This window comes from Ambystoma mexicanum, chromosome 6q (genome assembly GCF_040938575.1).
Source record: "Ambystoma mexicanum isolate Mex_15411 chromosome 6q, UKY_AmexF1_1, whole genome shotgun sequence".
In the NCBI taxonomy this organism is placed as follows: Eukaryota; Metazoa; Chordata; class Amphibia; order Caudata; family Ambystomatidae; genus Ambystoma; species Ambystoma mexicanum.
In genome coordinates this window covers 1,612,143,571-1,612,171,072 of record NC_090937.1, presented here as the reverse complement: position 1 = coordinate 1,612,171,072, position 27,502 = coordinate 1,612,143,571, and the positions used below count along the sequence as shown (strand labels likewise).

At 42.2% G+C, this 27,502-nt stretch overlaps 1 protein-coding gene across 1 annotated transcript in view; it reads right to left on the bottom strand.

The window, feature by feature from the left end:
* LOC138516908 (dedicator of cytokinesis protein 2-like) overlaps window positions 1–27,502 on the bottom strand; it is a 2,920,848-nt gene that overhangs the window by 2,256,158 nt on the left and 637,188 nt on the right. Inside the window, exon 20 of the mRNA XM_069632364.1 lies at window positions 19,094–19,183. Within this exon, the coding sequence (XP_069488465.1) occupies window positions 19,094–19,183 (90 nt within the window). The remainder of the gene's footprint in view (window positions 1–19,093; window positions 19,184–27,502) is intronic.

The window sequence follows — 27,502 nt, the reverse complement described above, 5'->3', positions numbered from 1 at the left end:
ATTAGAATTTCTCACCAGGGTTACTGAACTAATATTGTTTAAAATATCAAATGTGTAGCGTTTACCAAAAAACTGCTCCGAGTGCAACTCAAAGGGTCTGTCACAAAAGGAAGAAATTGCCATTTGTGACTTTGGCCCACGTTTTTATTTTTGCCCAAGCCAATTATAGGCCCCAGTGTCATCCTGCTCGTTGGCACATTCTGAGTTGTGGAGAATTCTTGGAGGGGCCGCGCCACTCGTGAACCAATGGCAGCGATCTGCGCTCTTGCCTTGGGTCCCTACAGAAGAAACAGGATACCAGTACGATGGGGTGTCCACCCACACAGCCTGCCACCTCAGTAGGGTGCAGTAAATAGACATGCGCTGCAGGGTGTAGCAGAAGGCCCGTGGCTTCTCGAGTCACCACTCTTGACCGAAAACGAAAGGGCGCTCAAATGAGTACAACCGGGCCACTGTTACCAGACCATTATGTAGATGTATCCCACTTTCCTTCGAAAAGTGTGAAAATGTAATGGGGAGAAAGTGGTGAGCCCCTCGAAGTGCTCTTGGCTAATGCTAAAGCTGATGGAACGCATGGCATGGAATGTATTCGGAGCTAAAATATATGAAGGGGCAAAGGAACCTCTTTTTTATGTTGGGGTGAGACTCTGGAGGGGTGGGAGAGGACCATCAGAACAGTATGTAGAGTCAACGGCTACCCCTTTTCCATAGACGCCCAGGAGGTGCACCTATACTACAGTGTGGCTAGATTAGCATATACTAGCAGAGAGATCACAGGAAAATAGAAGTATCATAAAACAAAGTTTAATTGTTAACTCAAAAAACATTTAAAAATAGGCAGAAACCTATGTAACATGAATGGTATAACATACACGTGAAACCAAGAAATGCATAGGTGGGTTAGTAGCAAAAAGGTGCAATTTCATGTACTGCTGTGTGACACAATGATTACGTACTGCTACTTAAACAGCAGTGCATGGAATTGCACCTTTTTGCTACTAACCCACCTATGCATTTCTTGGTTTCACGTGTATGTTATACCATTGATGTTACATAGGATTCTGCCTATTTTTTTTTCATTGTAACATATAGTTTGTACAAACTTTAATTGCAATGTTTTCCATTTCTTGTTTCCAAGATCCATAACTCCCATTTTATTAATCATCGTGCTTAAAGTTCAACTTATCCTAATCTGAACACAAACGGGAATCATTTAACAAAGTCTTGTCCAGAAAAACCACAACAGCACATGTCAATATGGCATTGTTGCTTGAAAGCATCCAAAACCACCAGTCGTCTATATTTCCATTTAAAGGGGCATATTTTCCCAGATAAAAGGATCTTAAGCAGTTAATGGAGCACAGTCGGTGATCAAATGTTTTAGAGACTCGACTGACATGTTACAAAATCTGCATTGATTATCACTAGTTTCCTTGTCATGTTTGATCCACAGCATCTCTTTGTTCTTATAAGCATTTAGCCGCAGCCTTAAAAACTGATTCCGATGTAGTCTTGAAGGACATTTTGAGAGGTATTTTGGTAAGCAGTCGAGACTATTGGCTGCTGTTCCTGTATATAGTGAGGTCGCCAAACTGGACCGCATGTCGTCGTTTTGTATCCAATACCATGCTTTGCTATTTAAGGTGTAAACATCACTGTTTCCCATTTTATTCCAGCACCCTCCAAGATTGTCTGTAGTTTCCCATGTCAGTAAAATACCAGAGTGTGGATTCGATTTTGATGGTACTAGGATCTGGTATGAAGGTGCAGGGTCGCTTAGATGCATTTTCCTTAAGGCAGCGATAGATCTCCATAAGACAGTCCCATACATGGAGTCTAAACCAAGTTTGTGTCTTATAGCAATGGTTCACACATTTGAAGGTAATCTAAGAACTCGCCTCCAAAAATATCCTTCTAATGAAGATCATAGCTGATGGCTTAGGTTCCACCCTGGTTCCGTGCCAAATGTGATTGATGGAATTACCTTTTGAAAATGGTTTTACTGTGAATTTACCATATTCTTCATGTAACTTGGCTCCCTGTAGCGAGAACATGGACACACAATGTTTTAAGTCCGACACCCAGTCCCATTCTATAATGGAGTTGTTGAACTTTATACCTAAATGACAAATTGCTGACGTTTGATCAATTATGTTTCCATCAAACTGCCACTTAAAACTCTTGTCTCGTTTTTTCTGTGTTCCCTCTATAGACATGATCTTGGTCTTGCCTGCATTTATTTTGAGATCATTTTCACTCAAATATTGATGCAATTTTGATAATAGTCTTTGTAGGACAATCTGGGGTTACAACCAGGACAATATTTTCCGCATATATTGCCCAACTGATTGAATGCCCATTTAATTTGCGGGGGAAACAGTGTGGGGGAAACAGTGTACTTCACCTAGGGCAGCAAGAACATCGCAGATAAATAGCTTGAAAAGAAGCACAGCCAGGGGACATCCCTGTTTGACACCCTTATTTGTCTGTATTGCATTAGTTAGATTGCCTCTTTAATTTATCCGCACGCAAATGCGGGTCTTCTCATGCAATGCCATCAGACGGTGGAGCAATGATGAAGGGCAGGACCAGGCAATCAGCTTTGACCACAGTTTGCCTCGATTTATGGTGTCGAAGGCTTGTTTCATGTCAACAAAAGCCATAAAAAGTGTTTGCTTCCTCTTAATGGCTTCTAATTTTAGAAGATTTAGTATAATCAAATTTACTTCCGTTCCCACACCCTTGGTAAAGCAAGTCTGCTGGCAGACCAAGACCAAGACCAAGATGTGGGCATTACGTGCCCAGGAGGTCAGCTTCTGCTGAAGAAAGGTTGGGAAAATCTTTCCGATTGTATCAAGAAGGGCAATCGGACGATAGTTGGCAGGGTTGGCAGGGTTGGCAGTTGGCAGGGTCATCACGACTGCCCTCCTTGAATATCGGAACTATTATCGCTGTTCGCAACGAACAAGGGAGCAACATAGATGCTGCAATTTGACTGAATAGTTCTTTGATAAATTTGGCCCCTAGCTCCTTTTTTGCGTTCAGCATCACAGTTGATAGTCCATCAAGGCCTGCTGCCCGTGAGTTTCTCAGCCATTTAATAGCTAGTATAATGTCTTCGATAGATTCCTTGACATTCCAATTGATGGGCGTAATCAGGCCCGGAATGACCAAGACTTCAGTGCCAACATAAAACACCTTACAAAATTGTTGGCGCCAATGTGAGCCAGAGATTCTATTTAAGAACCTTGCTGTTTGATGTACTGAACCAGTATTTAATATTCTCCATATTTCTCTTGAATTATGGCACATGATCAATTTTAGCATTCGGCACGGCCCTGATCTCTGTTTAAGGTAACGGATTTTAGCCAATTTCGATATGTTGACTTGCGCTGCTTAATGGCTTTTCCACAGTTTGATCCCAAGTTCTTCTTTAATTGTCGAATATCCTTTTTTCGAGTTAACAATTAAACTTTGTTTTATGATACTTCTATTTTCCTGTGATCTCTCTGCTAGTATATGCTAATCTAGCCAACTGTAGTATAGGTGCACCTCCTGGGCGTCTATGGAAAAGGGGTAGCCTTTGACTCTACATACTGTTCTGATATGTATCAGAGGCTTACAAAACTCTAGAGATTCAGCAAGTAGTCGCAAGGCCAATCATGGCCTCTACCGATTTGGCATGTTCAGTTTTGTTGTGACCAACAGCCACATAGCCCAACTATGCTTAAATAGATCCAATAAAATGGGCGCCTTTGTAACATGCGGGTAAGATATATTTGCAAGTTGAGCGCTCACTGCTGCGTTCTGTGTGTGATCTGCAGGAGGAGGGTATGAATTGCAGCAATGCCAACGCAGCCTTTCATCCTTCCGGCGGTTGATAAATGAGCACCCGCTTTGGTTCAGTGATAATTGTGTGCAAATATGTTTTGTTGTACAGAGTTTTGGCAAAAGTGCTATATATATGGAATTTCCATAGTGTAAAGCTGGTTGGCGGCATACTGCTGTATAAGAGAAGGGGGCTAGGGCAAAGGTACAGGTAGTGGGACTGGTGGTGGATGTCAAAGGGGTTCGAGGTGCCTTCCAGTGAGATGGCATTCTGTTTCCAACAATGTGTTCTTTGTAAAGTAATTATTTATTTCAAGAACAGCATGTCAATTTCGATCAGAAATGACTTACAAGAACCCTTTCACAGTTGGCGGAAGTATTCCCTCATAGGGTGCTTTACAATAGCATAAAAATGAAAACAAGTAGTGAGCCAGTTGATGAGTGTGTAAAGAATACAGACCTATACCAGAGACAAAACAAGAAAAGACAAAACAAAAAAAACAGAAACAAAATATGCATAAGAAAACAGGAGGTTTTCACACTAGCAATGAAGATGCTAGTGTGGCTCAGGGCAGCGCAGTGACATGCCTAAACCATGATTGTGGAAAATGTAATATTGACTCTAGATTTAAAGACTTGGATGCCCATAATATGGCTACTAGTTTTGCTCTTAAAATACTTCTAAGGATTTGCTATACGACGGCTGCTCAAACTAGGAATAATGCGGAAGTCTTGAAAGAATTAGCTAAGGCTAATATTGCAAATAAGCGGGGAGAAGCCAGTATACGCTCGGAAGCCCCAACTGTAAGTGTTCCAAGTAAAGAAACATGCAAAGTCAATCTAGAATCCACCTTTGTAGAAATATTGGCGGGGAGTGAGGAAGAGAGCGAGAGTGGAGCCCCTGTGTCGAGAATAGAGAAACAAAAGAGATACAGAGAAATACAAAACAGGGCAAAGGATGAGATTATCCTGGTCGATAAGGGTAATGAAGCTAAACTGGTAAAGAAGAACCGTACAAAAAGAGAGAGAAAAAGGGCAGCCAGAAACGCAAGAAAGCACGTGGAAAAAATGAGTGGTGAAAAAAAGGGCACTCTTACATCTTGGGTGATTGAAACTGATAAGAAAAAAAATAGCTCCAGTATGCAGGCTAATGCACAACCAGAGAAATCTGTGAGCGAGGACAGTAGTAATGGCTCTGTCGAGGACGCCGATGTTTCATCTATTAATATCAGTTACAGTGAGGCTGACTCGACAGATATATCACAGCCCATTATAAAATCAAAGGTGACATTTTCTAAAAGGGCTCAAGATAACTGGGTAACTCCAAATAAAACCGAGGCAAAGTCTGTTAGGTCTAATAAGGCAGTGATTTTAAAAGGACCCACGCAAGAAAAGGTTTTCACCATCTCACGAACAAATAAAAGAAATTCCACTGTCATTAATAGGGGAGTGCTGCTAGAAGCCCTACACAGGCAACTGCAACTAAGAATATTGAAACGTGGGGACTTCAAATTTGTGGAGCCCTGTAAGGGCAATTACAGTCGCATTCACTGCTATTCTGAGGCAGTGGCAAGTCTTGTGAGAGAATACAAGGAAGAACTAAGGAGCAATGGTTATTTTCTGGACGCTAAAGGAAGTGAGGCAGGATGCCAAGATAGTAAATCTGTGTATAATACAAGTGCTAAAAATGTCCAGCAGCCAAAATAACCTAAGAGGGGCAATGATATAAATAAATCACATTGGGAATGGCTATGCTCATTTTTGCCTCCAGTATCTAATGGAGAATGATTAGATTCTACCATTATATCCTGGAATACTAGGGGCCATTCCCATCTTTTTGCTGAAAATGGTTCTTTTTGTCTACTCAAGGATGCACTAATTGTGTTTTTACAGGAAACATGGCTTTTGAATGGTGCTGTGTTTTACGGTTTTAAAACATACCATAATGCTGCAAAAAAGGAGAAAAGGGTCACCCGTTTGGAGGCCTGACTATCCTTGTCTCCAATAGACTGACTTCACAAGAATGTATAGTGTCCCAATTATTCAAATGTGTTGATGGTGGTGGTTGATATGCCTAATAACTGTAAAATCATGTTGGTTAATATATATGATCCCCCAGGACTGGATCAAACTTTTGAGATTCAACAGACAATATTTGATTCTCTTGTAAATCAAACTGTGGTAGAAGGAGAATTGAATATTATACTGGGAGGTGACCTTAATGCTAATCTACTAACAGATGATATAGGCATATTTACTAAAGCAGCAATTCGGAGAACATTCATCAGTGAAAATACATTAAGGCTGATAAATGGAAGCAGCTGTGACAAATCTCCTAACACTGTAACATGGACCAACAATGCTTATACTTCTACTCTTGACTACATATGTCTAAGCGATGATATGTTTGGCCAAACGAAACGTTTTGAAACTCTGAGTAATACTTTTAGTGGTGACCATCTTTTGCAAAGTAGAATGGAATTGCATATAGCACCTTCCGTGAGAGATGTTGTGGGTGAGGTACACAGCTGTAGTAATGGCAATAGAATTAGATGATCTGATACTAACTTGGCCAAAGCCAAAAGGTGGTGTGAAACAATTGATCTAGAACAGTTTCTCTTTGCCTGCGTGGACAATATAGTAGCCTGGATTTCTAATCATCTCTCTGTTCTGATGCCAATCACAGGGAATGTGTGTCCCTTAAAGAATGAGGTCACTAACAATAGAGTGTTTGATAAAAACATAAGGGATATGAAAAGGGAGATGCGAAGAAATCTGAGACAATTTAATAAGCTGTGTTTGAGCCCTGAAGCAAGTCGAAAAGGCAGAAGGGAGATTTGCAATAAGTATTCTAATGTGATCAAATTCTATTGGATATTAGAGAGGAACGCTACCTAGCAATTTATGGTTCGACTGTTAAATGAAGGTGATTCTAGGAAGTTCTGGACCTGCTTTAGAAACATGAATAATTCAGGTAACCCTGAGCTGTTAATTCCTATTGACAGCCATACTTGGGTAAACTTCCTAACAAAAAAGTTTAAAGGAGAATCTGTAAAGCTTGAAATATGTCCTATAACCAACATGAACATATGCAGGGAAGATAGTGTGTTAACAATTAAGAAGCTAAAGAGCTCTCGAGCTCCGGGACCCAATGGTCTATGCAATATTATACTAAAAGAAAATCCAGAAATCTGGGTGGATATTCTAACAATAATGTACCAAAAAATGATTGATAAGGGAAGGATTCCTAATTCCTGGAAGACCTCTAACATCATACCTATTTTTAAGTGTGGTTTACACAATCTTCCTGAGAACTATAGGTTAATAGCCCTCACTGATGTCCCTAGCAAGATTTTTTGTGATACTAAAGGAAATCAATAAGTGGATTGTTAGTGGAAACATCCTAGATAAAGCCCAAACAGGCTTTAGGAAAGGATGTGCAACGGTGGATGATATCTTCAAACTAAACACACTAATTGAACAGGCTAACCAAGATGAAAACCTACCTTTATATGTACTTTTTGTAGATTTTACTTCCACCTTTGACTCAGTTGAGTGGGGGCGACTTTGGTTGAAACTTAAAGCCTGTGGCATGCCTGCAAATCTTCTGTGTTTTAGTATGATGATATATGACAATAGCAAAGCCCGGATACGCATAGACAATCGAGGTACCCTATTTGAATGCTTTAACATCTCTAAAGGCATTAGACAGGGATGTGCGCTAGCACCCACTTTTTACAATCTGTTCATGTCCGATTTTGGTAATATCTTTAAAGATAAAATGTACGCCTTTCCCAAAATCGGCTCACATAAGGCGGGGTGGATCTGCTATGCAGATGATATCATAATCATGGACAATACTTATGTGGGCATTTGTAATAGTGCCTCCGCCCTGTGTGAATACGCAGAAAAGAATGGCCTCACAATCAATCTGAAAAAAACACAATTTATGAGCTTTGGGGCTCACTGCTGTAAAAAAAACACCATATTATGTTCAGTGGGATAAATAAGGAAAGTAAACAGCTACAAATATTTGGGCCAGGAAATATGTGGTGAAAGGAAGAAAATGAATCCATTGGTCCAAAAGAATAAATGAACCAAGATAATGGCAACCCTAGCTGCAGTTGTGAGCTTTTCTAAGAAAACAGCGGGCTTTAGCCTACTGGGAATTATTAACATCTATAGGCAAAAGTTGGTTGCAATGTTTCTGTATGCCTTGGAAGCCTCTTTTTCTGACTGGTCTGAATGGGCAGATGTGACAGAATGTGTGATATGGAGGAGAATATTAGGTCTTTCTAATTATACTCCTATCCAGGCCATCCGGTTAGAAATGGGGCTGATTTCCCTATCTACCCAAATTGATTATAACAGATCAAAGTTATATATCAAAATAAGGTATGCACAGCAAGGCTCATTACTGTATATACTACATGAAGATCTAAAGGGAGGACATATGGGAGCCCTGAATAACTTCCAGAAAAAAATCCAGGACATTTTCGAGAGAATTGCTTTTGTCCCAAAATGGGATTATGGTGAGGGGGCGGTGTTGAAGCCCTTGAAAAATGCCTTGGAAAAGTGGGATTGGGCCTACAGCAATGATAGGGTTGTTGATTTTGGCTCATTAGTGTCGTTTGCAAAACTACCTTTCCTGTATAAAAAAAACCTCAGTTCTATCTAAAGCTTTTGACCTCAAAGGTAAATCAGAAAATGTTCCTGGATATGAGTCGAAATCGACTAAATGTCCTGGTTGTACGGGGGTGGCATGGCTAAATCTCCCAGAGGAAAGGAGAATGTGCAGACTGCGCTGTGATGAAAATGAGAAAGAAACTATAAAACACCTGCTCCCCTGCTGTAAGAATATGAGTTCCATCTATGAGAAATATTTCAAAAAATATTTGGCAAAACATGAATATGACCTGACATATATTGCTAGTGAAAGGTTTTGGCTGAGATGCTTAGCAGGTTGGAATAGGAGTTTTAATAATTGCAACAACCCAGATATGGAAGGTGGTGAATTTTCTACTTATGCAGTTTGAAGAAAATGTGAAGCTACTAACAGAATTATAACTATATCTGTTCTTTCTTCCTTATGAGTTGGGGTCACACTAAGTTACGATGCTTCTAGTATGGTTACCTTTTCTCCTAGTTGATGAATTGAATGAGATCTAGATTTATTTAGGTGCAATGTGTGTTCTGCTTGTTTGTTTTATTGTATTCTATAATTAGTTCATTCAAAGTATGCAATCAATTTCCTTTTAACAATGTATATTATATTTTGGTGACTAACTTAAATGCAGTTACTATTGTATTTCTATTTTATTGGCTAATGAGCGTGTACTTTCTTAATTTTTTTTTCTGCTCTTATTCTATGTTTATTCTTTGTGAAATGTTCTTTTGAACTAACACACAATAAACTAAATAAAAAAAAAACAGGTAGCATCAGCTTACGGTGTCAAGTGCTTAAAACTAAAGAGGAGCACTAATTAAAAATATTTATGCCATTGGATGGTTCACAGCACTTCCAGTACATGGCTCCTTGGCTTGGGGCGATTGAGCTCAGGGGGGCCTAGGAAAGGGCAAACAGCTGTGGGCCAACCTCCAGCCATTCATCTAGCCTTTTTGTCTTTGAGCTCTTGCATTGCTGTGTCCTGCTACTTGCTTGTGTACTCCCAATCACTCTTCCCTACGGCATTCCTATTATATCTGCCCATCGGCCGCCTGGTTCAGCTGATAAATGTATTGACTACCTCTCCCCACCATCTCCTCATTGTCACTGGTGTCTTTAAACTCCACTCTCTCCACTCCTGTATCCACTGACATTAGCTCTCTTCTCCTGTACACTCTTTGTCCACCCATTCAAATGGTAACTTCCTTGACCTTATTCTCATCCTCTCTCAACTCTCTGCCACAAATATCTCTTCCACTGAGCTCTCTCCATCTACCACGTCAATTACCAAGCGCATGTTTCCCTCCTTTAAATGTACTATCTACCGCTTCGATCCTATGCCACTCTCTCTCTGCCAACGCAAAATGCACCATTCCATTCACTGATGCTCCCTTATCCTTTCACTTCCCTCCTACTACATTAATTCCTAAACCCTCCTCTTCACGGCCTTTGTTACACCTACCATCCACACCCTGAAAACAATATAGTGGAAAAACCTTCACAATTGGCAAAGATCTAGACACTCCATAGATCTACAACTCTACTTGACTGCTCTTCAAAGCTACTACTACTCTGCTGTTGACTCTGCCAAATGTGATTTCTATCTCTCTCATATTTTGACTCATTCCTCTCAATTTTGAGGGCCTCCAAAAATCGCTTAACTCTATTCTCTAATGTCCTAAACCCTCCTCCATCCCCTTTACTTTTTCTGCTAACAATCTAGCTCTCTACGTTGCTTAAAACATTTTCAATATTCAAAATGCCCTCGCAAATTACCTTCTACCCCCACCTGCTCAATTATCTCTACCATCTCTGCCCTCCTCTCCAGTGACAATGTCTTCCTTAGTCCCCAATAAGCCTAAAGAGATTGCTCTCCTACTCCGCTTAACTCTGATGAGATTCTCGGCTTTCTCCCCAGGGCTAAACAACCATGTGCCCCCATCAACCCTCTGTACCCACACATAGTAAATCTCATAGCTCCCAGTGTTCCTCCATATCTTACTTTCCTCTTCAAATCTTCTCTTGACAGTGATACTTTTCTATCATCCTATAAGACAGATCTTGTCATCCCTATCCTTTAGAAACCTGGCCTAGATCCTAACTGTCCCACCAGCGTTCGTCTGTCTCCCTTCTACCCCACTATTCCAAAATCCTAGAGATGTGTAGTTTTCAACTGCCTCACTGAGTTCCTTGACACACACAACCACAGCGATCCACTTCAGTTGGGTGTCCGACTGTGCCCTCTGCGGAGTCAGATCTGCTCAGTTTCAGCATCTACATCTTTTTCGCTCGTCATGCTAACTGTTCATCTATTCTTATTCCCCTCGACCTCTCAGCTGCCTTCAATACCATCAACCATTGTGACCTTCTCTCAACACTATCTCTCCTAGGCATCAGGGGCAAGGCCCTCATTTGGTTTGCTTAATATCACACTACCAGACACTTCCAGGTGCCCTGGAGCATCCTTACCTCCCCACTCATGCACATTACTGTTGGTGTTCCCCAAGGTCAGTCCAGTGTCCACTTCTCTTCACTCTCTATACCTCTGCTCTTGGCACCTTGATCTCCTCCTGTTGCTTCTCCTATCAACTCTTCGCTGACAACACTCAGATCTTCTTCTCCATTCCCTTCTTGTCTGACGAGCTACGGTCAGAAACATTAACTGTCTCTGAGCCATCAAATACTGAAAGGCATCTCACTCGCTCATGCTTAACTTCACTAAGATTGACGTTCTCCACTTCCAATCCAAACAGGCAATCTCTTCTTCTCCCCCTCTTCTATTCTGTTCTCCTGACTATCTTCCCATCTCTGATTCTGCTTGGAACCTTGGTGTCGTCTCCGACCCATCTCACAACTTTTCACTCGTTATCTCAAAATCTTACACTGTGGCCAGACAATCTCCTCATCTCTTAAACCCTCTCTGCTCCACCTCCACCTTCGCAGCCCTTCATCAGTTAGGCTGGGTATCCACGAGACAGAGGGCAACGTATAAACTCATTCACATCATCTTCAAAACTATACACAGACTTGCACCAGCCTATCTATCGGCCCATTTCACTACCCTTCTCTCCCCTTCACTCCCTACAATCATCCTCAGCTCACCTCTCTGCCAACTCTTGTGCCCATTGCACTGCCTCTCATTTCCGTTCTCTTCCTCTCCTCGCTTCCTTACTCTGGAATGCTCCAACTGCTTAGCTCTCCTCCTTTCTGTAGAACCAAGTGCATAGCATTGTATGCCACCGCATCACCCTGTTCTCCTCTACCAGTACCTCTCTATGACAACCCCACAGCACTTATCCATCACCCCTTCATCGTAAAACCGTGTACTTTCTCCACTAATCTGTTCCAATATCAATGTCTATTGCCCTTGTCCCTGGCTCATGTTTCCACCTCGCCTGCATCATCTGATCTTATATCCACATCCTCTCACCCAAAAGGATACTGGTCCTGTGCTCTGTAAATCAATGTTAAAACAGTATTAAGCATCACTGGATGCAGTGGTGAGGGTCAAATAGGGGCATGGGGGAAATCCTGGGGAGCTCCCTCTCTAGTACAGTGTTTAAGTCCTTCTTGACGAAGGGAATAGGTGAGAATCAATGCAGTCCTGGTCTCTTGAGACAACTTATTCCAGAGTCTTTACGAATAGCCTTTTGGCTCTTCTTGGTTTCCAGCCTGGCAATGCTGTTGTTTCTGACCAGCCGAGTGCCTTCACAAGGAATCTTCTTGGTAATCTTCACAAAATGGCAACATCCAGATCTGTCTGAGTCTCTCAGAACCATGTTACAGACAGCATATCAGGTGCAAGAAAGAGCCCTAACTGGTCCAAAATAAAATGTCTTGGAAGATGCTACACAGGCTAGGCCTATGAAAGGAGGAGAAGTCCACAGGTCAACTGCTGTTAAAAGGGTTCTGTTAGCCCCGTCACTTTATGTGGTCGTTGGCTGGCAATTAGAGAAAACGGTTTATAAATTAGATACAGAAAATCACAAAATGAAGATGGCTTCTCAAGGCAGCATTAGTAATAAAGAGTGCCTGGCCTGGATTCTAATGAGTAAACAGTAATAATGTCTCCTCACGGATAGATGGCGACTGGTAGATGGATACTGGTGCCTCTGTGTGCAGGATGTTGGCAGGATACCAATGTAAGATGAACCCTGGCAACTAGCAACCAAGCGTAAGTGAATATCTCAATACCGCAAGAGCGGAGGGTTTCTAGCCGGAATGGCTCTTACTTAAAGTACACAATGTGAAAATTAGACATCCAATCGTCAGGCAGCTACTTCTAACAGAAAACATAACATCATACTATTGATTTTCCCAAAAGGGTGCATCCCCATCACTGTTCATTTAATTCAGTAATTAATGTAGTGGCTAAGATAGCTCAGCAAGATACACTGGTATGGTCAGTCATCCAAGATGGATATCTGAGTACTCTTTAATTTGGTAATAATAATATCAGCTAATATTGCAATTAGAAGCAGGAGCACTATATAAAATAGTGTCATTGTTATTATTATTAATAATAATAGTGTTAGTAGTATTAGTAGTGCTGGTATTAGTACTAGTAGCAGTGGTAGTTGTAGTTAGTAGTAGTATTGGTTCAAGCTCTGATGGATTTTACTATGAAAAGGGAACATCATTCTGTCGTGCTGGGCATGTTTCCATTAAGACTCGCCACACATATATCAAAATAGACCGTTTCTGTTTATTTATGGTTGAATAACGTTGATCTTAAATAGAAGTGACAACATGTACAGCATTCGCTTGAATTTCCTTTCACTTGGCAGGCGCAGGTGTTTCCCTTGAGAGAGTTCCTCCGATGACTCATTCTGTACAGACACACTTCATGGTGTAATATGTATTGAAAAGAAGGGGAAGGTTTGGCTTCTTTATATCCCAATGTTTAATTCATGTCATTCTTTCTTACACGCTATTTCATGCTCGATCTCTCTTTCTTTCTCCTTACCTTTCTTGTCATGTCACTTTCTTTCCCTCATTCTATTTATTGTTCTTCTCCCTTTTCTTCCCTCTATCTGCCCTTTTCAATCATTCCTCTCTTGATCACTCTTATATGGTCTCTCATACCCCGTCATAGTCTTTCTCTCTGACTCTCATTTCACTTCCATATCCCTTTCTTTCACTTCTCTCCTCCCTTTCCCCTATTGATTTATCTTTAATCTTGTATCTCTCCTTCTCTCTAGGCTTCCAAAGGCCTCTCTTTTTTCTCTTCACCACCCCATTTTCTAACTCGCTCTCGCTTTTCTCGTCTCTCTGTCTTTATTATTCTCTCTCTTCTTTTTCGGTCCTTTTTCCTTGTCTCCCATATTCTTGCTCTTTCGGCCCCATCTCACCCCGGGACTTTGTTTCTCTTTTACCAGTGCCTACCATTCTTCCTTGCTTACTCTCTCTGTCTCTTAACTCTGCTGCTCTTGTCTCCTTAATAGTTATTCTGTCATTCCCTTTATCCTTCTCTGTTTTCTATTGTTATCTCTATTCTCTCTATCCTTGCTCTCTCTCTCTCTCTCTCACTCTCTTCTCAGGCCTCTCGCTCCAGTACCTTTCTCCCCATTTTCCTCTCTGGTCACCTCTATTCACATGATAAATTCTATTTTTATTTGAAAGTAGTCCCTAGAGGGGAACCATAGTGGAAGAGAATCCTATATATGCAGCCAATACAATCACCCATTAAATTATTTCAAAGGCCAGCAGGTTGTGCCGTAGAACTACAGAGAGGACTATGCTGAGGAGGTCCTTTTAGTCAAACACCTGCTCCATGGATTATGGAGTCATTAGCGCCCTGGGCGGGTGTGCTTGCCAATCAGGAAACTCGGACGCAGGCTCTACTGTATGGCACATGCCCTTCCCTTTGGCAGTTCATTGCACTGCTTACATTACAATCTGTCCTCAGTTAAACATAAATATAAAAAATCACTATATCACCTCCCAGTTTAAAGAGCTTGCATTGGAAATCCATTACTGTGCAGTTGGCAATCTCCTAGTAAGACAATTTATGAAGAGATAAACCCGCATTGCGGGCGTTTGTCATCTGGTCAAATGATCTTACCTGCTTTCTGCAAAAGGGTCAAATTGATCAGGTATGGCATTTTAGGCTGGTCTAGTTTCAGATTTTCTAGCTAAATATCATTGATGAATCTTTGTATGATTATGTAATGTGATGTGCCCGGCGCAAATCAATATATCATAGACTCGAATGTCTCCCATTAATGATTAGCTTTTAGAAAATTCTATATTGTGGGGATATTTAAAAGTCTTTGATTGGTGGGAATATTCCGTTTGAAGCCCTATGAATGATTATATGTATTATGAGTCTACTGACCTATTGGCTACATCGGCCCTCTGCCAAACCTTGCCGTTATTGCTGTGTGATGGTGGCAGGGGGCGTGCCTTATACTTCCTTATATCTCACTAAATTTTTCACGCCAAATCGAACCTCAAGAAAGGATGTCATCAGCTTGAAGGTAGGGTCCACTCAAATAAATTAAGATCAGGGAGATAAACTGCTGGATATATCCAAAGACAAGACACCATTGGGAAACCTGAGACTAGACGGAGCGGAGCCTCAGAGCGTGCACGTGAACGAAGATCAAGTGGAAAATTACCCATTTAGAAAATTGAGCCATTAATAATGATGTGTTATTTATATAGCACTTTCATCAAACCTTGTTATATAGAACATATTGGTATAGAGTGAAAAGAGCGAGATGAGAATAACAAGAACATACTTAACGAATTTAAAATAATGAAAACATTTTGAATTGTTTTATTAAAAATAAACAAGGGGTAAGGGATAAAAACTGGGGGGAGGGGTTTGGGGTGCGGTAATAAAGCTAGGGAAATGGGGGGCTTAGGAGGCCCCACACTGAAAAACAAAAACAATTTTATTTCGTTATTTTAAATTAGTTTTTTGTTATTTTGTCATACGTTATTAACCCATGGAACCGAACATATTTACATATAATATCACCCAACCGAAGTTGGTACTCATTCCTTGGCCTCAGAAGGATGAGAGGCTGAGTTGGCTTTGCCAGGCTTCAACCTGCGACCTGCCGCAGATCACCCACAGATTGCAACAGTGAATACTCAACCCACTGAGCTATCTTAGTTCATCGGAATTTAAGAGTGTGGAGACAACAATTGGAATGGAAAGTCTGCTAGAAGAAATGTTCTCTATTCCATTTCTTTTTGTGAGATCTTAATTTGAATCTACAGATAGAGACTGGATGTAGACTTTTTTTTTACATAAACACAGACTCTACTGAGGTAGGAGGAGGTGTGTGAAGCAATGTTGCTTTATGCGAGTAGTTATATCATTAGTTCTACATCCTACAGAAACAGAGAAAATGACAGCATGCATTAAGGATGCAGGGCCGATCTCGCCAACATCAACACAGAAGAGAATTGGACTAGCTATATTGCAAGCCTAACTGAGAGCGGAGTGATCAAAAATATATAAACTCATGTGCACTTAGTAGGTAAAGGAGAATACCAAGGCACTGAGCAACCCATGTGCATGTCCTAGGCCTAGGGGAAAGCCAAAGCACTGAGAACACCACTTGTTCCTAGTAAGAAAAGGACTGAACATCTTGTGTGCATTTCCTAGGCCCAGGAGAAGGACAAAACACTGAGAACAGCGTGTGCACTATGTAGGTAAAGGAGAATACCAAAGCACTGAGCAACCAGTGTGCATTTCTGAAGCCGGGGAGAAGGCCAAAGCACTGAGAACTGAGCATGTGCAGTTACTAGGCAAAGGAGAATACCAAAGCACTGAGCAACCCATGTGCATTTCCTAGGCCTAGGAGAAGGACACAGCACTGAGAACTGCATGTTCACTTAGTGGACAAAGGAGAATACCAAAGCACTGAGCAACCCATGTGCATTTCCTAGGCCTAGGAGAAGGACACAGCACTGAGAACTGCATGTTCACTTAGTAGACAAAGGAGAATACCAAAGCACTGAGCAACCCATGTGAATGTCCTAGTCTTAGCAGGCAAAAGCACTGAGAGTCCCACATGCACTTAGTAAGCAAAGGAGAATACCAAAACACTGATCAACTCTTGTGATAGGCCTGGGAGAAGACCAATGCACTCCGAACTCCATGTGCACTTAGTAGGCAAAGGAGAATGACAACACACTGAGCACCCTGTGTGCATTTCCGATGCATAGGAGAAAGCCAAAACACTGAGCACCCCGTGTGCGCTTAGTGCAAAAGAGAATACCAAAGCACTGAGCAACCTGTGTGCATTTAGAAAGGAGATGAAAAAAGGCAACCCAATGAGCACTGAACAGTTGGCAGGTGTAAAAGACCAAAGCCAATTTGATAGGCCAGCAGGTTAAGCGCTCCCTGCTGAGATCTGCATGCGATTCACAGGTTGGAATGGTGACTAGATCATCTGAGCCTTTTTTCTTCTGAGGTTGTTAAATGAGCAGCAACCGCATCTGCATAATAATAATTGCTTCTAAAATGGTCAATGTAAGGACCTTTATCCCTATAAAAATATTATTTTTATTATAAGACGTTCTCAGCAAATAAATTATATCTAATTCCTGTAAAATGTACACAAAGAGGGACAAATAAGGATCCAAAAATAATTGTACATCCCAAGTGTATGGTCAGTCAGTCAGTGGCCAGGTTATTACACTCCTATTCCAGAGTTATTCCAGAGTTATACGCTCTCCCACAGGGAGGCACGCCTACTCCAGAGTTATACGCTCTCCCACAGGGAGGCACGCCTATTCCAGAGTTATACGCTCTCCCACAGGGAGGCACGCCTACTCCAGAGTTATACGCTCTCCCACAGGGAGGCACGCCTACTCCAGAGTTATACGCTCTCCCACAGGGAGGCACGCCTATTCCAGAGTTATACGCTCTCCCACAGGGAGGCACGCCTACTCCAGAGTTATACGCTCTCCCATAGGGAGGCACGCCTGTTCCAGAGTTTCTACACTGGACCCTGCAGGGGAGGAAACTGTAGCACTGAGCCACAGGCTTTTCACATTAGGGTGCCCGGGCTAATTGACAACAGCCCAAACACCTTAATGTGACTTATTGCTCCAGAGGAAGTTTGCAAAGACTCCAGGGCAAAAATCAGATGTGGATGGCGTTACCCTCGAATCATATACATACATTTTGAATGCATCACCGCCCGTGTCAACTGTTATGTCCAAGGCATTGCTTAGGGGCAATTATGTCTCTAATTCTTTTGAAAGTTTAATTTATCAATGTGTCTACCATTATGTTGTAATGTACGTAGGTCACTACAAGCCAGGATAAGGCTGCAGGCAGTCAGCAGTCTACATCTCATAAGGAAGAGCTGGCACGTGCTTTGGAACACCCACCGGTCCATCCACTTAGGGCAGGCACACAGAGGTAAGTGACACTCTCAGAGCACTATCACTCAACAAGGACTCAGAGTGCCACTCCTCAGCCCAGCTCTCGTGACACACCGTCATCCAAGAAAGCACATTTATCCAAGATAGCTCACATCATGCACAGGACGATTGTATACGATCAGACGAGAAAAGTGTTAATTGCAAAACAACTTTACTAAATGTAAAACAATATGCTTCTGGTCCCAGGAGAATAGCTCTGAACATTAAAGGACAGAGTTTGGCTACTTTCATAATAGGGTGATCTTTAGAATAGTATTCATAACAAGTGTATTAGGATTTCTAAATCTTCCCCTGAAAGTCTGATGCCATCCACATGTTTGCGAACTTCCCTAAAACTAGTGGATGTTTAAAGGAGGAGCAAATGTTCCAGCCGCAAGATCAAATACCTTTACTTGAGAAATCACACTTAGCAACATCTAGTGCCCCTTTCCTAAAAGCTTGTAAACAAAAGGGAAAGCCCTGTATACTTGGGAGGTCAGAAAAGGGCGTCATACACTGGTACACAAGGGGAGAACTGACCTACCCACATGGGTTGTTTAGCACACTACTAATTCTTGTGTGATTACTTGGTTAAAGGAGAGGCTCATATAAAGTTTGCCACCAAGAGCAATAAATGTTGAACCCCGAAAAGAGCTCTGGATATATCTATAAGTCTATATCCTTGGCTGACCCATTTGGAGACAAAGGCACCAATCTGGAGTGCATGAGTAATAACACTGGCTGACTTAGTAGTCATTATTTAATTTGAAATGTACAAAAAAGGCAAACATATATTGATATAAGAGGTACTAGAGGTATTCACCGACAAGTGGTGTACATATTAAGTTCCAAAATGTTTTTACCAACAGATGGTGAACAAACATATAGATTCATATAGGCATTGATTAGAGTAAATCAATTGTCACAAACAATGCCACAAATATAACAGAGAAAGGTATTTGTAAACAGATTCATTTCAAATACACAAAAAAACACAAATCTAGAACAGCACCCTTTGTTCTATGAACATGATACATTAGACGGTCTAAGTCTGTCGTGGTTATGTGTGGTGTATGAGGACAAATGAATTGACCACCCACAGGAGTCCAATCGCTTGGAAACTGGTAAATAAGAAATAGTTTTTTTAGTCTTACGGCCTAGAAAAAACCTCCTAAAAGCAACATCATTTGGAGGAAAAAAAACACTTACCAGAGCATCAAAAACAAGAGTGTCGTAGGTGTCGGTGTGCGAGTACTCCATCATGATGGTGAAGAGGGCATCCAGGGTGTCCTGGAGGAACTGTGAGGAGAGAGAAAGTACCTAGTTATGAGAAGCAGGACAGGCTCGGGTAACAGGCCAGCCACCAGGATCAGCGATGACAACATCTGAAGACTTGCACTGACCACTAGGATAGGCCGGCAGGGAGAGACGACGCATCAAGTGCAGTGTTGACAACTCTTCTTGGGGTGTTTTACCCATCAGAGGGACTGGGACTAGAGAGCAGATCTAAAGATCAGCGCTAGCAAATAAAGTGGCATCTACTAAAGAAATAAATGACCATTCCAACCAGAAAAACCAAGACAAGTGAGGCAGAAACTCTGGCTCCATTGCTGGGAGGTCTTCGAGAGACTAGATATCACTTGGGAGTGATGACAGCAACCGTGAGCAGGTTGCAAATCTGCAAGAGACTGGCAAGGATTGCTATGATATGATATTTTTTTTCTATCGCGCTCATACACAAGTGTTTCAGAGCGCGACAAGGCAAGGGAGGGGAACAGGGGAGAACAAAACAGCGATCTTACTAGGCCCAGTGACATTGAGAATGCGCAAGTGCATGGGAGAGGGGGAGGGGAAAAGTGCATGGAAGGGAGGAGAAGTGGAAAGTGTGAAGCAGAGGAGAAACAGATAAATAGCAATACATATATAATAAAGGCAACAAACAGTTTTATTGCAGCCAGCAATTTGCAAGTGCTAGGTTTAAGGCAGCAGACGGGGTAGGTCTGATAAGTGCACTGTGGTGATCTCGGTAATGACACCTGACATGTTAACACGTGATGGCCGCCATCATTACTCAAGATCTGTAAAGACTTGTCTGCTTCTTTCCAATAGAAAGGATCAGGTAGAACTCTATGGGATCCCATTCTCTCCGCCCATGCCCTGTGATCGGGTGGAGACGCGGGTGGCTCACCACCATGGAGCAGGGAAACACTCCTAGTGGATTTCCTGCTCCACATCCTGTTTCATGGGGGCAATGTCCATCAAAATGGCTCAAAGGAGTAATGTTTGCCTCTGATGTTGTATAACGTGGTCGGTTCATAGTGTTAATTTCGACAACAAAAATGTCAAAAGTCAACATTTCGAAAAAAAAATGTCGAATAAAAAAATGTCGACTTTTTTTTCAATGCATTTTTTTTCGAAATCCCAACCCCCTTTTTTTAAATGTTTTTTTAATTTTTCCCATTTTTTTAACTCCCGAACCCCTAAAATAAATATATAATTAAAAAAAACGAAAGTCGACATTTTTTTGTTCGAAATTTTTTTGTCGAAATTTTTGTCTGTCGACATTTTTTTTTCGAAATTATGACTGCCCACCAACGTGGTCATGACAATTAGCAACTTCGAGTTACTGGTAATTATGTATATATGTTTTTAATTGTTTAGTTGCATTTTGTCATTTGTAGGGACCACACCAACATGGTGCCAGAGTGCATTAGGCTACCTTTAAAAGAATAATCTTGAGAGGAAAATATATAGGGAAAGGAAAGGATTGATTTAAATATCATAAGAAGCCAAAAGCCAACAGGTGGATGATGAGGGTTGGAATGGAGCGGCAATTGATGGGCTGTGAGAAGATGTGTGTTCTTGCTTAGATGAAGCTTCAAATAGTCTTAGTAGTTATTTCCCCTCCTCTCTCCCTTGCACTCCTCCCTCCATTTCCCTTTCCCCTTGCATTTCTCGTTCTTACACTTGCACGATCTGAATGAGACAAAGCCTAGTAAGATTGCTTTTCTTGTCCTCCCTCTGTATTCCCTCCCTTGTCTTGTCGCGCCTAGACACAATTGTGTACAGGCGCGTCATGTCATATCATAACTGGACATATCCCATTTCCAAAAGTGATCACAGACATGGCAACCCATTTTTTTTTAGAATATTTTGGGGGCAATCAGAAGGGTAAAAGTGGGAGGTGAAGAACAAAAAAGAGGAGGACATGGTCGGGCAGAGGGACAAGCAGAATTTGCAAGATGGCACCCCTAAAACAAGGGTCATCTATTCGCGGTAGACCAAGCAAGGTTAAGTTCCATGGGATTAACTATGATGCAGTTTCCATAATCATGTTGAACATCTTAGGTATGTGGTGTTACAGAGGCTTCTTTAGACTAAGGGTGATGGCATTTAAACACTTTATAATAATTGTAATACAATTCATAAACATATGATCTTGTATGGACCATGACAGAGATATGTCACTTGGATGATTCGTGGGCCAGATAAAAGGTGGTGTAATTGGATCATTTCATAGGTTGATACATGCAATGGAACTTTGCTTTGAGCAAACAGGGGTGTGTTGTCATAGTACGGTATGTAGCGGGTTCCCGTATTCAAGTCTGTATATAGATTGCTTGCACGATTCTGGAATCAGCATAATGTACTTCATCGCTGTACAGATGTCTGTCTGCCACTGCACATAATACACCTTGTTTCCACAGTGGTCGTTATAGCTATGCTTGATTCGATCATCAGGGATTATCTAGAGGAGGGGTGACACCATAAACAGAGAAGACTGCATTTTAGTGTTGTTTCTGTTATTTGGAATTCTTGAGGATATGGTAAGGAACAAATTAGACTGATGTTTGTTGGGTTGTGTTTAAAAGGTGTGCGTGTTCAAAAGGTGTGTGTGTTCTTCAAGAATCTAAACATGAGCCTCTCCATAATTGGCTCATTCGCTACCTCATTGTCAGAGGGGTGTTGCTAGCTCTGGAAAAGATCCTGGCCTACGGGAATGACGGGTTTGCTAAGAATCGGAGCTAGCTAGCCTTTTGGTTGTAGTCCCAGAGCTTTTATCTGCAGCTAAAACCAAAAGTCCCGGGGCTATAGCCCCCTCAACTGTACCCTAGTAACCCCTCTGCTCTTTGGTAACCTCCATTTCTACAATGTTAGATGTCCAGCAAGAGGAAACTTTTCAGTAGAGTTGGGTTCCACCAAAGTACGAACGTCGATAGTTGCTTAGATCCTTTAGTAGCTCCTCCAGTGACTACATTTGATGAGGAGAATTAATCTCTTGGGAACTTCAGAAGACATCCAGCGAGGGTTGGAAGTCTCTATATGGACATAGTGCTTTCAGTTGGACGGGAAATTTGATAGTCATCCCAGTAGCTTCCAATCTGCCCAAAGCAGAGTCCATAGTTTGGATTAGTATTCACGTTATTGGAGGACTGCTGAGAGTTTGAACAGAGCATGAAGGTTTTGCCCCAGTTATACAGAATGTGGAGCATTCACAATGGTGATTGTGTACGTTGTTCACTTCATCCAGTATTTGTATTTATTTATTTATTTATATTGCGCACCTTGCCCAGAGGCTTGCGGGCGCATGTTTAGGAGGAGGTTACAAGTTACAGAAAGGAGGTTACAGGTTGCAGAAGGGGTGATACAGTATACTGTTAGAGGTGATATTAACATAGATATTAACAGCAAAGTAGCGGCACCCGGTTACAGGAGAAGGGTACAAGCTGTGAGCAGTTGCAGGTAGCAAGAAAGTATACATTAGATCCGTTTAAATTACAGTAGAATCGCCAGGCAGGCGAGCCTAAACGCGTTAGGCAAATGTAAGAGCCGGAGTGACAATGTGCAGACAGCCGAGCAGAGACAAATACTAGCCGCTGAAGGATGCAGGGGTGGAGGTGCGATATCTTGTTCTCGTAGCCAAAGTTTAGCTTTGGCTTTAAATTCGAGGCAGTGCGGAATGTTCCTTAGGGCATTAGGAAGTGAGTTCCAGAGCTTGGCAGCAAGGACAGGAAAACTCGACCCTCCCGCCGAGCGTAGTTTGAATCTGGGGATGTCCAGTGTGTGAATCTGGGCAGATCTCAAGGGTCTAATGGCTGTGTGTTGCGAGAAACGTGATACTAAATAAGCAGAAGCTGCATTGTTCTGAGCCTTGTGTGTGAGCACAAGTGATTTGAGTGCTATGCGATGGGAAATAGGTAACCATTGGATGTTGCGTCTAAAATTGGAAATGTGGTTCCGTCTAGGTATGTTGAGTGCTGCCCTTATGGCGTTGTTTTGCGTGACCTGGAGTTTGTCCAGATTTCTTTGGCTGGTCCCAAGGTAGAGGGCGTTACAGTAGTCGATTTTGGACAGGATGAGGGTTCTCGCGAGGGTCAGGCAGTTGTCCGGAGTCAGGAATGGTCTGCAGGCTGTGATCAATTCGCAGGTGTAAGAGGAAGCAGAGACAACTGCATTAGTTTGTCGAACGAGGGACAGTGTGGAATCCAGGTAGATTCCTAGAGTTTTGGTGACATTGGCCACTTTAATGTCATTCCCGTCAATAGTGAAGGATTTATAGTTGGAGTCGAGTTTCGAGAGTTTAGTTTGGGAGCCCAGGATGATTAACTCCGTTTTTTCGTCGTTAAGGCAGAGCCCGTAGGATCCTATTTTACCTGATTGCTAGTTGAATTTATTTGTATGGAGTTTGGACTCATGTATTGAGCACTTTGGCTGCCATACATAAGTGCATGCTGACAGATAGCACATCGAGTTGAACGCTTGCCCCTGATATCTGTGCGCAGCCTGAATCAGGGAAGGCCAACTGAGCTTTTCATCCTTCCGAGGTCGATAAATTGAGCACCACTCTGTGGGATAATCATGTAATCTGTTATTTCAGTGTTATGAGAACAAAGGGTGTGCAGCGCTGTAATAGAATATTATTTAGATTTTTCAAATGGTGAATAACCCAATTTACAGGCTCATAGGTGTAGCCATAGTCCCGGCCATGTATAGGGCACTTAGCGGCTTCTGAAAAGTGAATATTGACTGTTTGTCTATGATCAACATGAAGGTAGACTCAACAAAATCCCTCAACAAAGAACGCATTCACGTGGGATTTTATTCATAATCTTGGGAAAAAGACTAGTCTCACACGTTAGGGTAAGCCTTGGTCTTATATATTAAAGTTCTTTTCCCCCACACTTAGAAAGAATTTTCTTCGGTTAAGATTAAATCAACTACCATGCCTCATGACAACTGCCTGATGTCTTGGAATGATTAGGGAAAAGGATATCTGTGGTTTCTGTGGGATTTTAGGTGGATCCGGTGGCAAATGTTCACATGCAAGAGAACTATTCCTTTCCAGATGTGCTTGTAGATTGGATGCCGCATCCCAGATGACTTCTGGAAATGATCTTTAGTTGGCAGTCGACTCTCACTTATCACTGCGATAACAAGTTGTGGATATTGAAAATTGATAAGACAAAAGAAATATAACACAATTGCTGAATATCACTGCAAATGCTTTCTTTAATTGCATTTATTGTAGTAAAGGTGCAAAACATATGAACACACTTTTAAAAATGTATATGATGATTTTTAAATTGTCTGTTTTTTGTGTTTTATGTATTACCCTGAATAATTTTTGTAAGTTAACTTTTTAACTGAATCACACTGTAAATACATTTCTTAAAGTATTTTTTTCACTTGATCCAGTAGGATTTTATTTTGCTAAAGGTGGTGTCCATAACCTAATTTTGAAAAGGTGATTAATGAATATTTGTCTGTGAAAGTCCGCTCGGTTGATTTTTCTGTGGTCATCCCCATGCCTTGCTTGAGATAATTAGAGGGTTTTGTTTCTTCTTTCTGTAGTCTAAATGTTTTTGGGTGACTGGGGGCATGGTGATCAGAACCACATAAGTAAGTATTTTATCAGTTAGTGAGATGGAGGTACTTGAATAATTGTCTATTCATTTATTTCTAAACTTTCTAACAATTGAGGATGTTTCAAGGGCTGATGTTGGACAAGGGAGGAATGGCTTAGTGTTTGGAGAGTCAGACTCATCCTCATCGTAGACCTTACGATTGAGGAAATCAGTGACTGCGTCCCAAACTGGCAGCATTCTTAGACCTATCAGATTATTATTATTTTTTGGTGGTGCTTAAAAAGACTTTAATTGTTGGTGCTAGACCTAACCCATTCTGAGACCCTCCCAACAGCAATCACAGATGCTTTCAAGCTTAAAGCTTACTTGAAGTACCATTTTCTTCATATTTGGTAGCGCGGTCCAAATCCAAGTATTAACACCAGTCACTGCTCCAGGAATTGATTGTGAACAATCTCCACATCAACAGATATCTGCATTAAGGTCCCATGCGCTAAATCAGCGGGAATGACCATGCAGAGAAGTATGGGTGCTGTGTATTTTGATTTCGGCGACGCCGTTGACATTGTTCTAAATAGATGTCCCTCACATAAATGATGAGCTAAGGCAGAATATGCTTACTCAACAGGTCAAGAAGAATATTGAGAAATGGGGTTAACTCCCATGAAGTGGAGGTTACCAATGAGCAGAGGTGTTGCTAGGGCAGAGTTGTGGGGGCTATAGCCCCAGGTCTTTTGATTTTAGCTATGGATAAAAGCTCAGGGGCTACAACCAAAAGGCTAGCTCGCCCTGTGTCCGGACAATCCCGGCATTAGCATCGCCCCGGATCTTTTCCAGAGCTAGCAACACCCCTGCCAATGAGTTAGCGGATGAGCCAGTTATGGAGATGGTCATGTTTAGAGTCTTGAAGAATGATTGGGCAGTGGGGCTAAACGGTACCTAGACATGTTTGCAGATGGATATCGGCCACAACTTGTGCATCATGGGGCATTAACCAGAAACCAAAGATCGCTGACCCAAGAAAATGTCAGGAATGATGTTATGGAAAAAGCGTCACAAGCCTTCATGGAAACTCTCACACTGCAACTTCATTGAAAGTGATGGGGGCGGGTCTTCCACATGCCCCTCTTATACTAACCACAATAAGCCAAATTATAATTCCTGACACCAGTCATTGATTTCATTTTACACCCAGTAACCACCGCCTCAGCATTAATACTCTTTAGACCTCACTGCCTCATCCTTCACCGAAGCACTGTAATCGTAAGTCAAGTGGACAGCATCTCCCACATCTCTGGCATACTGGTACTTTAAGCACCTGATATTTGCTGAAACCTGACTGGAAAGGTTCCACTATCAGGCCACAGTGGGGAAGAGCGGATTTACCACTACCATGTAAAGGGACATGGGTTATATTTGCTAGTGAAATATTTTTTTAACATGGCTGGGCCTCATGATATGATATGATATGATAGGTTATTTATAATGCGCTTAATATCCAGAGGTTTCTAAGCGTGGACCCAGGGATCGTACCTGTGTTGCTCTGTGTCGTTTTGCTTCCAAGGCGAGCACATTGCCACTGAGCTATCCTCCCAAGACATGCCAGATAGCCTATATATATTTTTTTCTATAAGGATAACTTTGCTTTGGTGTGGGGCAAGTACACAATTCCTCTGCTCCCAACCCCAGGGAGACTCTCCTCATTGACTTCCAATGTGAGCAATGGTACCCTGGTTATGTGAGATGCACACATGCAGGAGAGTCAGCAGAGGTCAGCCACCAGTCCACTGAGTGGTAGTGAGGGTGAATAGGTAATGTTCTGTTATTAGGATCTGCACCAGGCATCATTGACCCCTGCATGGTCATCAGGCGCTCTGGAGGAATTGCAAGAGAGCGGGTGCGTTTGGTTATTGGGAGGAGAGGCAAAGGCAGGCGCTCTGGAGGAATTGCAAGAGAGTGTGTGGGTTTGGTTATTGGGAGGAGAGGCAAAGGCAGGAGCTCTGGGGGAATTGCAAGAGAGTGGGTGGGTTCGGTTATTGGGAGTAGAGGCAAAGGCAGGCGCACTGGAGGAATTGCAAGAGAGTGTGTGGGTTTGGTTATTGGGAGGAGAGGCAAAGGCAGGAGCTCTGGAGGAATTGCAAGAGAGTGTGTGGGTTTGGTTATTGGGAGGGGAGGGAAAGGCAGGCGCTCTGGAGGAATTGCAAGAGAGTGGGTGGGTTTGTTTATTAGGAGGAGAGGCAAAGGCAGGCACTCTGGAGGAATTGCAAGAAAGTGTGTGGGTTTGGTTATTGGGAGGAGAGGCAAAGGCAGGAGCTCTGGAGGAATTTCAAGAGAGTGGATGGGTTTGGTTATTGGGAGGAGAGGCAAAGGCAGGCGCACTGGAGGAATTGCAAGAGAGTGTGTGGGTTTGGTTATTGGGAGGAGAGGCAAAGGCAGGAGCTCTGGAGGAATTGCAAGAGAGTGTGTGGGTTTGGTTATTGGGAGGAGAGGCAAAGGCAGGCGTTCTGGAGGAATTGCAAGAGAGTGTGTGGGTTTGTTTATTAGGAGGAGAGGCAATGGCAGGGCTCTGGAGGAATTGCAAGAGAGTGTGTGGGTTTGGTTATTGAGAGGAGAGGCAAAGGCAGGAGCTCTGGAGGAATTGCAAAAGAGTGTGTGGGTTTGGTTAGTTGAAGGAGAGGCAAAGGCAGGCGCTCTGGAGGAATTGCAAGAGAGTGGGTGGGTTTGGTTATTGGGAGGAGAGGGAAAAGCAAGA